Source organism: Coffea arabica, chromosome 1c, assembly GCF_036785885.1.
Source record: "Coffea arabica cultivar ET-39 chromosome 1c, Coffea Arabica ET-39 HiFi, whole genome shotgun sequence".
Classification (NCBI taxonomy): Eukaryota; Viridiplantae; Streptophyta; class Magnoliopsida; order Gentianales; family Rubiaceae; genus Coffea; species Coffea arabica.
In genome coordinates this window covers 40,615,406-40,630,422 of record NC_092310.1, presented here as the reverse complement: position 1 = coordinate 40,630,422, position 15,017 = coordinate 40,615,406, and the positions used below count along the sequence as shown (strand labels likewise).

Genomic DNA, 15,017 nt, shown 5'->3' with positions numbered 1-15,017 from the left:
AACTTACACGCATTCTTTTCTCACAAAAATGGCCCAAAATACTCTACTTGATTTGCTTGCTTCAAGAAACCAAAATTAAAAAAAAAAACCCACAATTTTTGTATCAAATATCAACCGCAGTGTCAAGGCTCAAGAATTTTGCCAAGGAAACTAGTAGAAAGTGTCCACCCAAGGGTAGATCTACATACCTAGGATGGCAATGGAGGCACGTGCGGTCACCCGCCCCCGCGGGGGGCTAATAGGGAGGGGGTTGGGGCGGGGGTGGGGGGAATTTTTTTTCCCCTGCTTAGAAACGAGGCGGGAGCGGGGGAGTGTACCCCCGTCTCATTCCCCACCCTGCCACCCGCTTTAACAAAATAAATATATGTATATAATTATATATAATTTAATTAGTTACAAATTTATGATAATGATATTATTAGTTATATGTATTATATAATATCTATTAGTATATATATAATATAATTGATATTATTAATTATACTAATAATTATATATGTGTACTAATACAAATTATTAATTAGTTATACTAAATATACTAATATATTTATACTAAATCCCTAATTACACTTAATACAATAACATTTTTTTCTTAAAAAAAGCACAAGCACAATAATGAATTAGTGATTGTATTTGTGCCAAAAGTGAAAACTTGACTACTTTAGTTATATTTATTTCATCATGTTGGATTGTATTCAAATAATTTTTGTTTGATTGTTTTTATAAGTTTCAATTGTAAAATTACAATGAATAATAATTTGATGATATGTTGATATTTTAGTACTTGATTATTTGTTAAAATTTAACCAAAATAAAATTATATAATAAATTTTTATTAGGCTCGCGTGAATACCCGCGGGAGAAGCGAGACGGGACGGGGGATGGAGCGGGGGCAGGGGGAGTTTGTAGGCCCCGTTGCCATCCCTACACATACCATTATAAAACTCTTCTTTGGACCAGGCACATTTATTATCCATGCATGATGCATCCTCTTCGGTAAAAGGAAACATCAATTCTTTAGCTGAATAAGACAATTCAGATAATCATTTTTTTTTAAAGTTAGAGATAAGCACCATGCAAAAGCAAATATAAACATCTCAAACTTTTTCTCTAAATGCCACTAGGTTCATCATTCATGCAACTGCAAAGTCTGTGACCCCATTTCATTTAATTCTCCCCTCTCAACTAACCTTACCAACAGCCACTCGTTTCTTTTGCTGCATGACACTCTCATGAATCCCCCCTGTCCTCCTGTCATCTAAAAATAGCCGAATAGTTGCCGCACCGCCTATTGAACCCAAACATCAATAAAAAGCAGAGAAAAAAGGGTACATACATATGCAAGTCATTAAGGAAATAGAAGTGAAGCTTAGTTATTTGAGTGATCATTAGGGTATCTTATTGAATGAATTTGTTATGCAGTTGTTGAGATATTAGCACAACTTTTGCTAGAGATTAAAGGGTTTTTTGAAGCTATGGAGATAGAGGTGGCGAGTGGTAGAGGAGATGTAGAAAGAGGGGTGTGGAGAAATGGTGGAAATGATGGTCACAAGGGTGCAGCATACTTGGTTTGGGAAGATTTGACAGTGGTTTTGCCAAATTTTGGGAATGGACCGACAAAGAAGTTGCTTTATGGGCTTCATGGCTATGCTGAACCTGGTAGAATCATGGCAATTATGGGTCCTTCCGGTTCTGGCAAATCCACCCTTCTTGATTCCTTGGCAGGTTCTTCTCTATTCCTATAATTTGGCAAATTTGATACTACTACACTTACCATGCATGATGTAATAACAAATTCAGTAATTGCTATGGTGGGCTTTATGTGTCCGAAATAATAATTTCTATATAACGATATGGAAGGAATTAAGAAAGGTCATGTAGTTCTTGAATTTACCTATTGAAAGGCATCAAACCATTGGAAAAATGAAAAAAGTTTTCTTGTTTTACACCTCTACTCAATTGGAACTTGCTAACATAAAACTGTTTTCTTAGGTTTATGCTCGAATTTGTTTTCTCTTCTAAATATAACACTACTTCTTGCTCGGAATGGAACTTCGCCTGCCAATATTTTGATAGTGGCAAGTAGCTAGGAACAAATCCAGAAAACCAGTTGCTTTCCCTGTTTATTTTTTAATTTTTTTGGGGAGGATCCATCATGATGTGGTATTTCCTTTTCAGGGAAACAGAAGGTTTCTCGGGATAAGAAAATTCCAATTTGTATGCCTGGTAACTTTTACAAAGTAGTAGTAATAATAAGGTAAATAATAATAATAATAATAATGGTACACAGAGGGCTAGTAATTTACAGAAAAGCTCTTATTTGAAATTTGATAAAATCGGAATGTATTTGGAGTTTAAATTTGTTTAATCCCTATTCATAAATAAAATATTTAGATGTTAAGTTTATTTAATCCATAGTCTTTTTTTTTTTTACCAACCCCTGGTCCTTAGTCACTTAAGCTACTTTAAAGTTTGAAGGCTTTCCCAATGTTGGAGTTTTGAAGATCTTTTACTTAGAAGCTCTTTTTGATAGACTGAATAATTTCTCGCCTCACCTGGGTGGGTCAGTTGGTCACAGCCCCTCCTCAAGGTACGTTATCCATCCCCCCACCAGAATTCAAGTCCCAGGATTAACGTATTCAAAGAGAAGGGGCCTCTCATCTGGAACCGCAGGAGGATTAGTCGGGTCCGACTTACTCGAATCCCGTATACCTCCTACGTCTCTCATAGCCTGCTAGTAATCTATTAAAACCTCATATCTAGAAAATGAATAATTAGTGATACATAGCCTGAAGTCCAATTTCTAATGTGAATAAACAAAAACATAATTCCTACAAAATAGAAAAATCTCTATAATTTAAATCTGTACCCTATTTCTTAATTTTAAATGTTAAAATTTTCAGGGTCATAGTTTTGGAATTCCACCACCAATAAAAAGTTGTTACTTAATACATTTTGACTTTGACTTGTAGGTTCTGAGTACCATTTGCATGTGAGCTCATCCCTAATTAAATGAAGTGGTACTCAACACCTAGTTATGACTCATGAGGTGACAACTCCAATAGATGGGCCCTAAATAAATAGACACCAACCTCATTGTGAATTCTTGGGGAAAAGTATTTCAAATGGAGTAGTTGAGAACATAAAAATGGAATTCCACAATGTTGCAGAGTCTCCAACTGACATTAGCTCCAATTTTTGCTAATCAATTACAATACAATATGAGAGGCATTATTAAGTTTAAAATTAAGAAAATTTGTGGGTTACCAAGATTTGGTCCTTAATCACAATCTTTATCACTATATACTTTTAATACTGTGGAGTATGGACCTGTACCAGTAGGGACCCAGATCTGTAAATAGACCACTTTTTAATCTAATTTCTTTATTTCTTTTCTTTATCCTCTTTATCTGGTTATGTGTGGTTGCTGGCTTGCCTTTGCCGACTCACATAAAAAGTCACAAATGCAGGCAATAATTCTAGAGGTATTTACGGCTGAGTAGTTAACAGAAGTACGGAGGAATAAATGAAAATTGTGACTAGTCCATGTCTCTTGCTAAAATTTCAAGCTAGCTGCTAGTCATTATAGGTAATAACAAAGAAATATGTTCATAAATGACTTAGGGTCGGTACATTTGTGATTTGGTTGCATTCTGTAAAATTTATTTGCTGTGTAATGACATTATATTCTTATTTTGGAGCAAAAATTAGGTTATATACAAATCAAATATTTCGTATATTAAAATAAAGTAAATTTGTATCCTGTATACTATAATTAGAGGTGGCAAAATGGGCGGGATGGGCGGGATTTACTTGGGTTTAAAATGGAACCGAGTTATATGGGTTTGGGCCCAACCTTACCCATATGTGTTTTGGGACTAACTTGGGCGGGATCACTTTGGGATGGGTTTAGATTGATCCCGCCCAATACCCAAATCTATTTTCTACATATTTTTTTCCTTTAATTTATTTTTTATATAATATTTTTGATTTATTAAATTTCTTTTAGTTTTATTAAATAAACATGCAAGTGCTTTATACTCAGGATTATCACCAAAAATTGGATTAACAAATAAAGGAAAAGATAGATATACAATCATGACTATAAAAATTGTTAAAGATAATTTTTGAATCTAAGACTCCGTTTGGATTGGCTATTTTTTCAAAAAAATAAGTTTTTCAAATGCAATGTTACAGTAATATACAATAACTCAAAAAACATCCAATCCATATTAGTATATCAAATATTTCAAAAAAATTTTATAGTAAAAATTTTTCACATACACTACTACAATAAAATATTTCAAAAACACCCCCCAAATATAATTAATCCAAACGGAGCCCTTGCTATTTGAGCCCAATGGGTACCCAAGCATTTTCCAAAATTTCCCATCAATTAATGGGTACAATTGGGATTTGTCCCATTTTAAACCCAATATCAAATTCTAATACCCATCCCGCCCAAAGTCTCAATGGACATGGGTAACCCATTGGGACTTGGGACAAATTGCCACCTCTAACTATAATAAATATACCTATCGCATGGACTTCACAGAAGGAGCTGAAATGACTGTTGACCTTTAATATGGAGTATGATTTGAAGGGTTTGAAGTAAGTATCAAGCGAAATGGAAACCAAAATGTATAGGAATTAAATCGTACATAACTCGTGCTATGCGGCATATGCATGATATAGGAATTAAGGCAATCAAAACACAGGACAAAATGCAGTTTTTGTCCTCAAAATTTGGCATAGGAATTATTCTAATCCCGAAAGTTTGGGGTCCTAGTTTAAAGCACATTTAGGACATTTTTTTGCATTTTCTTTTAGAGAAGAAGGGGAAATAAGGAAAGTCAGGATTGGGATTAATTTTGGGATGCTCGAAGGTTTATCTTTACATTTTTAGTAATTTCTCTATTATTTTTCTTTTTAGTTACACGTGCGTGGTTATGTAAGTAATTAATTCTTAGTATTATGATTTTTTAATTTTAGGCAAGGACTACGTGACTCCATTCCAATAAGAATTGGAAAAAATCAGTCATTTGTCCTAAGTGTAATTTAAATTCAAGACAATATAGACCAAATTTGTTGTGACCCATACTCTTGGGACTAAAATCGCTCTTATGCCAAACTTTGGGGAGCAAAATTGCTTCTTCCCCCCCAAAACAAAAGTTGAGGGAACAAGATGGCACTTCATACAAGCTTGTAAGCTTAAAGCGCGATATCTCAGAGTCAGCAACAGATTAAGTTGTGGAGAATTGATAATGAGGTAAACGAAAGAGGTTCAAAGCAAACTCTAAACTGTCCAATTTGGTAGTTAAATCTTTCCGTGAAAGTGAAAATTCACCCTTTTAATAACCAAGCAAAGAAACTGGATCCATGCTAGTTCAAGAATATTTATGTGTTAATGTATACTAGTTTAATGACATATTAAATACCATGATGTTATAATTTTTTTTTTTTTAATTTTGAATGAAAGTAACATGATGTGAAAAACTATTACAGTTTCTAGCAGCTATCTTACGATTAGCATTATGATATTTAATACAGAAATTTTCTGTTGAAACAAGTTCTACATATAATTGTACACCTATTGTTTCACAATGGAAGTTGGACATTGGACCTATATCTAAGCAACAAATTTAACTTCTTCCTCAAGTTGAAAGTGATCTCTAAATCACAAATTTCTTGTACAGAAGGAAAGCTTGCCTAGATTGTTATCAAGACTGCACTGTTAAAATAGTTTCAAAGCTCTTCATTATATGCATGGTTGTTTTGGGGGTATTTTCAGGAAAAAAAAAATTACTATAGCTATTTTTAGGTAAATATATCTATGAGAAATCACATGCGGTTGGTAGACGTGATTGGAGCTTTTTTAGAAACATGTTTCTTTTTTGGAGCTTTTTAAAAACATGTTTTGAAGAAACAATTCCATCTAAACTGAACCACTTGGGAGTTTTAAAATTGATAGTAATACATTATTTTGTGAGTACATATTATACAGGCTGACTATATATATATATATATATATATATATATATATATATATATATATATAGCACATTCAAATTTTTTTAAACAAAAAATTTGGTATGCACTAAAGCAAATGTATTTATTTTGTCAAAAGGTAATTGAAAGAAGTATAGATTGCTTGGACAAAGTGAAATACTTTTACTTTAGTTGCATGTCATCATGCCTCAGTTCCAGAGAAACCACATACAAGAGTTTCATTTATACATGAGATATAGAAATATTGCTCCAAGAAGCAAGAAAACCAGACATGAAACATGTTCAAATCAGAAAGAGGCATGTAAATAAAAAGATAGAAATTGGAAAAGAAAAATTATGGCAATAGGAAGGGACATTCTTTACAAAGAGGGGATAGGAAAAGTAAGAATGGTGCAGCAAATAATGGCTTTTAGGCTGTTATTTAAACTATTCAACTCTTAAGGTAGAGATGTCTGATTTAATCATAATAAGACATATCTGAATTAGCTTGTAACAAAGCCCTTTGGCATATAACAAAATGAATTGGAAGCGAGAACCCTAGCATACAGTTCTTGCATTGGGATTTATTGTTCCATGTTTAAGTAGCACATGTACATTCTTGAAATACGGGAAAAACGGACTCTATTTTTTTTTCCCTTGATCATTTACATCTACTTTCTTATAATTTTGTGCAATGAACTTGCATTTTCGCTCACTTTTTTGGGTGTTTAAGAACCAAAACCTGTATATCATTTTTGCAATGTCTTTGTTTAAGCATTGTATGGCGCCTATGTCTGTCTCTCTTTCTCAGTCACACTTGCTTTCCCCATTCATTTTTTTTGGTCCTTTCTTTTTTACTGTGCTTTTTGAAACAGGTAGGCTTTCAAGCAATGTTGTGATGACAGGAAATATTCTTCTGAATGGAAAGAAGCAAAGACTTAACTATGGAACTATTGTAAGTATGGTTATTAATTTATGCTCAGGGATCGCATCCATATCCACATTTCAAACATGTACAGGATTCTTTGCAACGCAATGTTGGTGATGCTGATTTATCCTAATCTGATGTAGTGCGTTCAACAATACTTTCGTCAGTAAATTTTGATATTTGGAAGAGCAAACTAGAATCAATGATTTCGGTGGTCAATAAGTATTAGGCTCGGAACTGTCAAAATAAATTGGAGAGAGAACTAGAATTCTAAACATATACTCAGTAGTAATTCTTTCCAAGAAAATTAGACAAAGTCATACATGAAAAGAAACAAAAATGAAAAGCTTCTTCCCATCAAAAAGTGGAAGATGTTTAAAAGATAATTACTACATTTCTTTTTCCCGATTAATGATTATAATATCAAAGAAAGACTGCAAATTCACTGTCATTCTTCTCTTACAACTGAAAATACATGAAAATATGAGCCAAAGCTGAGATGTCATGCTAGTGAATGCAAAAGTTTCAATGCCAGCTATTGATTGCTGATGCACATTCATATACTATATCTCTGTTATGTGGAACACTTTTTTCAACGTTTCTTATACTTGAGATTACTCCCTTTATTTGAACAGATTTTTCTACGTTTCTTATATTTGAGTTTACTCCCTTTATATCCCTTTGTTTCATTTGAACTTTCCATTATTTTTCTACTTGGATATTGTACTTATGTATGGCTGGTTTTTCAGGCATATGTGACACAGGAGGATGTATTGTTGGGAACCCTAACAGTTAGGGAAACTATTTCCTATTCAGCACATCTCAGGCTTCCAAATACCTTGACAAAGGATGAAAAAAAAGGAATCATTGATGGAACAATAATGGAAATGGGACTTCAAGATTGTGCAGATCGGCTTATAGGAAGTTGGCATTTAAGAGGTATAAGTGGAGGGGAGAGAAAGAGACTGAGTATTGCCCTTGAGTTTCTTATACGGCCTCGTATATTGTTTCTTGACGAACCTACAAGTGGCCTTGACAGTGCATCAGCCTTCTTTGTGGTCCAAGCTCTTAAAAATGTTGCTCGTGATGGAAGGACAGTGATATCTTCAATTCACCAGCCCAGCAGTGAAGTATTTGCACTGTTTGATGACCTCTGCTTACTATCTGGAGGAGAAATTGTTTATTTTGGAGAAGCAAAGATGGCCGTAAAGGTCTGTTCCTGTATAATCATCACAGAAGAAATGGCTTTGTATGCAAGTTTAACTTCACAAGATGATGAATGAAATTCTTATCATCTTTGGTTGCTGAAATTTTGCTGAGTTAAAGTCTGAATATATCTGATCACTTTTTGTCCTGTTTACTTATGCAGACTATCTGAGTTTTGAACTTTTTGTCTCCAGTTTTTTGCAGAAGCAGGGTTTCCATGTCCAAGCAGAAGAAACCCGTCTGACCACTTCCTCCGCTGTATCAATTCTGACTTCGATGTTGTTACTGCTACTTTGAGAGGTTCTCAAAGACTACGCGTATGAGCAATAGTTTCTACTCACTCTGGTTTTTCCTTTGTCACTCTTAAATTTGTGTCTATTTGATCCCTCTATTTCTGGATCCATAAGCTTAGCTAGAGAATGCAGAATTTCTCTTTCATCCGAATTTACCAGTTGCTATTCTTTCAGCATTGCATTTTGTTTTGCCAATAACTTCTGGTCTTCTGCTTTTGGCATTTGAAACTTCTGTCTTTAGTCCTTCATTTTGCTTCAAGTAAGTCCATGATGCTGAAAGAGTTTTATATGAATTTCCATGTAAAAGTGCATGACAGATGGTAGCCATTTTTACTGACTTCCCTTGTACATTCCACATTTAGATGGATGTACAAGAGCAATGACCATTTCAGAATGTCAGTCCACCTATTAGTCAGAATGAAGAAGTACAGAATGATGTGATTCGCAACAATTCATATAATTTTCGCAACAATGTGATTCCCAGAAGGTTTTATACTCAAGATTTGCATACTGAATAAAATGTGGTAGTAGTAGATATGTGCTGTTAATATTCTTCAATAGAACTTCAATGCTTTTCCAAGGGGTTCTTATTTCTATAATGACCGTTGAAGTAGCAGTAAATGATTACTGGAAGGTGCAGTAATTGATATGTGAAAAAATCCTCTTTATCCTTTTTGATCATGCTACCAGACTGCCATGGTTGAACACCTCTATCAACAGCAAAAGGACGAATTTTGTTGGCAGAGTAATATCCGCAATTATCAGCCATCATTAATAGCAGTTGGTTGCTAACCTTTTATTCTCTTTGTACTCCTCAAGTCTAATGCACTACTTTTGTCTTCAAACATGAGTCTGAGATCAGCCCAGAAGTCCTTTCTTTGCCGGATTCTGTGTGCATGATTTATCTTCATTATTAAGGTGCTAATCCATACTTCACCTTGCAAGGATTTGGAGGATACTAATTCTTAGATTGCGCTCTAAGTAAAGTAATAAAAGAAAAAACTGCAAATGTGATGTGCATGTATATAAGATTTAATGCTGAACTAACCCCACAAAATGCTTGGATACTACTGATGCAGTGGTTCAGTTGAAAACTTCAGTTAATCTTTTATGGTATTTCCAATTCTAGATATGGAAGAATCAAGTTTTTAATCTTCTGACAAGTATGCATACTAAACAAGGCATTTTTTGGCTTTTTGATGGCAGGAAGCAGATAACCTTGCAGATCCTCTTGGCAATTTAGCAACATCAGATATTAAAGCTATGCTTGTCTACAAGTACAACTCTTCTGAATATGCATCACGGACCAGGTCCAGGATTCAAGAAATCTCTACCATTGTAAGTACATTTAAGTCTAGTGCTCCATCTTTGCATTCTTGCTATGCATGATGAGTTTCACATTCAACTGGACTTTTGTGAATCTTTAAACCTTTCAGTATGCAAATAACTAGTAATACTGATATGAATATGTCAGGAAACTCTATGCCTAAAATATTGTTTTCTGATTCATAACACAGAAAATCATTCTGTTTCTTCACGGGGTAGAAAAAAAATTGCAAATATTAATATACTTAACTATCCTATCAAACTTTCACTAGAATGATTCAATGCAAATAATTAACATAATTGCTGTGTGCAGCAAGGGCTTGAGATTGAGAGAATAAAAGGAAGTCAAGCAAGATGGTGGACTCAACTTTCAACATTAACTCAGAGATCCTTTGCCAACATGTCTCGGGATGTAGGCTATTACTGGTCACGGATAGGCATCTATATAATTGTGGCTATTTGCGTGGGTACTTTATTTTATGATGTTGGCACCAGTTATACTGCAATCTTGGCTCGGGGGGCATGTGGCGGATTTGTAACAGGCTTTATGACTTTCATGTCTATTGGGGGGTTCCCATCTTTCATAGAAGAAATGAAGGTGAATGAACCATCTTTTCTTTGAAAGAAACTATTAGCCGGTGAAGAGAGCTACATACAGGAAAAGTATCTGATCTAAAGTTTTCTCTCCTCAGGTCTTCACTCGGGAAAGACTAAATGGACATTATGGAGTTGCTGTATTTGTATTATCAAATTTCCTCTCTTCCTTTCCATTCCTGGCTGCAATTTCAGTCATTACTGGGACTATAACTTTTTACATGGTGAAATTCCGGACTGAATTTTCTCACTATGTGTACTATTGCTTAAATATCTTTGGCTGTATTGCTGTTGTAGAAAGCTGCATGATGATTGTAGCTTCACTGGTTCCTAACTTCTTAATGGGAATCATTGCTGGAGCTGGGGTTCTAGTAAGTTAACTTACTTAAAATTGTTCAACCACAGTAAATAAGTTACCTTGGTTTATTTTCTGGTAAATAATCAGTATCATAAATGTATATTCAGGGAATCATGATGATGACTGCTGGATTTTTCCGTTTGCTGCCCGATCTTCCCAAGGTTTTTTGGCGATATCCAGTTTCATTGATGAGCTATGGATCATGGTCACTACAGGTACTCTGCAAATTAAATCTTGGATGCTGTTATTCCTGATAATGATAACATTAATCCAAAATGTGCATGAAAAACTATCAAGCTTGATATCGGAAATGCATCATACAGAGGAATCTAGTGTCAAAACTGAGGCAATTAATCATGTGTTACAAGTATTGTGTTTGTTCCATGTGAGAAATCTCTCTTGATAAAAAAAAATGTTTATGGTCGTACTTCTTCATTACATGGTGAGGAAGGGGTAACTCAAAAACTAAGAACATTTCTGACTATGAAAGAGCATTTCTGGTTGCTAGATTCCAGCAAAAGGTCCTTGGGTCCAATGAGACAAAATGGCAGAGTCTAAGATTTTATAGTGCAGAAAAACTAACCATGGATAACATTTTCTGAACCTAGCTCTTGGACATGCTAAGATGGCATAACACGTTGTACATCCAAAATTACAACAACTCTTCTATAACCGTGCAACTGTGGCTTCAGGACTGAAGATCTTTATGAAATTATTGGCAGGAAAAAGGATACGCTTGAATCTTTTTTTGTCAAGGCTTAAATTGAGCAGTTAAAATAGTGATGATTGCGTGATAAGTACTGGATTATCCTTTATACTTGCATTCAAGCTTGCACTAGAGTGTACATGTATAAATTCAGCAGTGATGTTACCGAACGTGCATCATATAATAATGGAAGAATTGAAACAAATGCATGCAGGTATAGTTGAGTGCATAGTAATGATATTTTTCTAGACATAGATCAGTGATAAGCATGGGACATGGACTTCTGTGAAAAATAAACAAATAAATAAATAAAGCTACTTTAAAGCTGTGACACTTGAGCAATCATTTTTTTGCAATCAATCAAGTTTTTAGGCATTCTACCTGTTGAATAACTTGACTGCTAGACTGAACCTAGATCTTAGATTGGTGAATCTGCAAAGAGCTAGCTCACACATCCCCCAAAGAGTATTTACATGTGGCTTCAACAGTTAAATCAAGTCAAAACATTATTAACTGCAGCAACTGATCTGGGAACCTCTCCTTTGCAATCCTTAATCACTGTGGATTGATAAATATGGATATCATTGCCAAAAATTCACAAGCTAAAGAAGCTTTAACCTGCACTTAAATCCACAGAATATATACTTTTGACATCTTACATTTTGTTAGTCAAGACCTGGCAATTGTTTACTACCAATTGAAAAATATTATAGGTAGCCTCATGCTGATCTAGTGATACAATGCCAAGGGTGTCCATGTGGATTCCTTCAGTACTAATTTTCCATTTCAAATGCCATGAAACAAGATCACACAGAAACTTACCTTGTAGGCATGTTGTTGTTAAGACATAAGAGGTTATCCTCAAATTGATAATTTTGGAAAAAAGCAGCATGACCTTATTTTTTTCCACAGAACATAATCATCAGACCTCCCGTGGGTTTAACAATCTTTCCACAGATTAGGGACATAAGTGGTTTGAAGTGGAATCTTCCTTGATCATGCAAATTTGATCTCATCCTTAGAAGCGTAAATTTCAAGCTCACACATTCCAGGCCTCCAAATGAAATATTAGGAGAAGTCTACAGATAAAGTTCGTCTAGATATTTGTTAAAAGTTATAGAATATACTTGAGATAAGGAGCTATACATGGAAACTAGGCAAGTCCAAGTGGACAGTAAATCTGAATCTTTGAAAAAATGAACCTTCTATCAAATGCCATTTGTGACAAATAGACAACCATTTGAATAACATGAGTGACATTAAGAGACGTTTGCTTGCTTGAACAATTTGTTCTCTGCCAAACATGTATATGTTTATTATCTACTCCGGCTATGGTCGTTTAATTTCTGCACGAGCACGGTAGAATTGACAGTAACTTGAGTGTAGAAGTTTCCTGTTACCGAAGGTAATTCTTCGTCGGACTAGATTCACAGTTGCAGGTGTACTAATTTAGACCCTATACATTACAACACAGTTTTATTTTCTGAGAACATCATCCTTTAGATATAGAGAAGACACCTTTCTGGGACCAGATATAGCTACTCATGAAACAAGAAGAATATTTCAAAGTTCTCTAATAATGTATAAATGCGAATACAGGGAGGATACAAGAACGATTTGGTTGGAGTAGTGTTTGATGGCCTCTGGCCCGGTGATCCAAAACTGAACGGCGAGGATGTCTTGAAAAACATGTTCGGGTTATCGCTGGATCATTCTAAGTGGTGGGATTTATTTGCACTCTACTGTCTCTTCCTCACTTATAGAGTTCTCTTCTTTGTTATCCTCAAGCTGAAGGAGAGAACTACACCATTTTTCCGGTCTCTATACGCGAAGAGAACTATTCATTATCTCAAGAGGCGACCATCATTTAGACGAAAGCCATCTTTTCCTTCCAGAAGGCATTACAATCTTCACTCACTGTCTTCTCAGGAGGGACTCAGTTCTCCAATCCCTTAGGATGATAAAGGAGAGAGTACTGGAAAAGTGTTACTTCCTTGTTTGTAAGGATTTAATGGTGTGTAGCATTTCTTCAAGAGTTTTATAGGAGAAAGGGAAATGTCAATGTTGATAAAGCTGTGCTTCCAGCAATCTCATATAGTGGCATATGGCTTTGAATTGTTTGTATACAAGATCAATTGTTCATGTAATTTACTTTATTATCATATCAATTCAAATAAAGAGGTTACAGAAAAGATGTCTTCTTGCAAGAAAAAGAACCGAATTGCAAGATCTCATGCAATTTACTTTATTATCATATCAATTCAAGTAAGGAGGTTATAGCAAAGATGCCTTCTTGCAAAAATGAGGATTCGAATTGCAATGCTTCAATATTACATTTAGCTCCGTTTATAAAAAAAATTACATTTAGCTCCCTATTTTGATTTTTGTCCACAAAGATAATATCAGCAGAATTTTGTTGTTGTTTTCCTATTCTTGTAACATAAAAAGGGATTACATTGACCATTATGTTCTCGAAGCTTTCAAACAAAACTTAAGAATCCATTTCCTCCCTTGCCCAGCGACCATCATCCACCACATCCAGCAGCTCCAACTCCCATCAACTTCTCTGTAAACCACCACCGAAGAGTGCATTAAACTAACATACTGATTTTTCTTCTTCCTTCATCAAAAAAAATAATAATAAAAAGGACAGTAATGAAAGAAAACAGAAGGGGTAAGTGTGCAGTATAGTAGACTTTTCAAGATTTCCATTTTGCCTTTTGAACTAATTTTCGTGATAAATAACCCTCTAAACTCCTAAGAGCATTCACAATGGTTTACACTTTTTGAAGCGTAATGCACATGCTACGTCAACATTCCACTTTCTCCTTTTTTATTATACTCTCATTCACAATGGATTCCATTTCACAAGGTGTAATAGCATGGATTTACAATTAAATCAAACATTTATTTTAATAATGTATAACTCATATTCCGTAAATAAATAAAGTAATTTTTTAAAAATAATTTTGTTATTTTTAAAAAATAAATTATTAACTTTCATTAAATTTTTAACCTTTTGAATTTTTTACATTCTAAAAAATAATATTATTAATTTCTAAGTTTGAACAATATATTTTTTCTATCTCTCAATAATTTTTATAGCTTGGTTTCGAATCCATGGCCAGATTTCACAACTTGGTTTCGAATCCATGGCCAGATTTCACATCTGGCCCACCCATTACATGCATCATTCTGATGATACATATAATGAGCATTACACGGCCACAATCAGTATCCGTGTAATGGACCTGTGTCATGACAGGTATTACACGCATCATTACACTCCATTGTGGATGCTCTAAAAGGGTTTTCATCTTCACCATTGCATCGCCTCTTGAAACTAAGATGGATGGAAATTAGCCCACATGAGAGACGAGCCTATTCAGAATGAACAATTTAGACATTTCCCCTGAAACTATCAGCCTTTCGAGACCCCAGCTTCTGAGTCATGATCTATTTCTTGCTTAGGTATAAATACTTTAAAACACTTATTTTCTCCATGCCTTTTTTTTTTTTCAAGAAGATCAACGGTGTTTCCTGTGGCAGAGACACATTCAAGTGAGGATGGGCAATTGCCCCTTCTCAACCTTTTTTTTTCTTCGAAAAGATGATTAA

At 34.6% G+C, this 15,017-nt stretch overlaps 1 protein-coding gene across 2 annotated transcripts; it reads left to right on the top strand.

Annotated features, from left to right (window-relative positions):
* Positions 1-1,116: 1,116 nt before the first annotated feature.
* On the top strand, positions 1,117-13,591 carry LOC113722143 (ABC transporter G family member 15-like). 2 transcript variants are annotated; one of them, XM_027245668.2, is made up of 9 exons: positions 1,117-1,725; positions 6,864-6,943; positions 7,666-8,127; positions 8,317-8,439; positions 9,622-9,753; positions 10,055-10,339; positions 10,434-10,706; positions 10,801-10,908; positions 12,999-13,591. In XM_027245668.2, the coding sequence occupies exons 1-9, from the start codon at positions 1,476-1,478 to the stop codon at positions 13,353-13,355; spliced, it is 2,070 nt and encodes a 689-aa protein (XP_027101469.2). In that variant the 5' UTR covers positions 1,117-1,475; the 3' UTR covers positions 13,356-13,591. The 2 variants fall into 2 exon arrangements, with proteins under 2 accessions (XP_027101469.2, XP_071922870.1); XM_072066769.1 differs by having other exon boundaries at positions 1,586-1,725; positions 6,868-6,943.
* Positions 13,592-15,017: the final 1,426 nt, after the last annotated feature.

Bases quoted from the DNA above. Each gene is read 5' to 3' on its own strand.
- LOC113722143 (XM_027245668.2), top strand. From the start codon at position 1,476: ATGGAGATAGAGGTGGCGAGTGGTAGAGGAGATGTAGAAAGAGGGGTG. The intron at 6,944-7,665 runs GTAAGTATGGTT...CTGGTTTTTCAG, and splicing joins GACTTAACTATGGAACTATT to GCATATGTGACACAGGAGGA. The intron at 8,440-9,621 runs GTATGAGCAATA...TTTTGATGGCAG, and splicing joins GAGGTTCTCAAAGACTACGC to GAAGCAGATAACCTTGCAGA.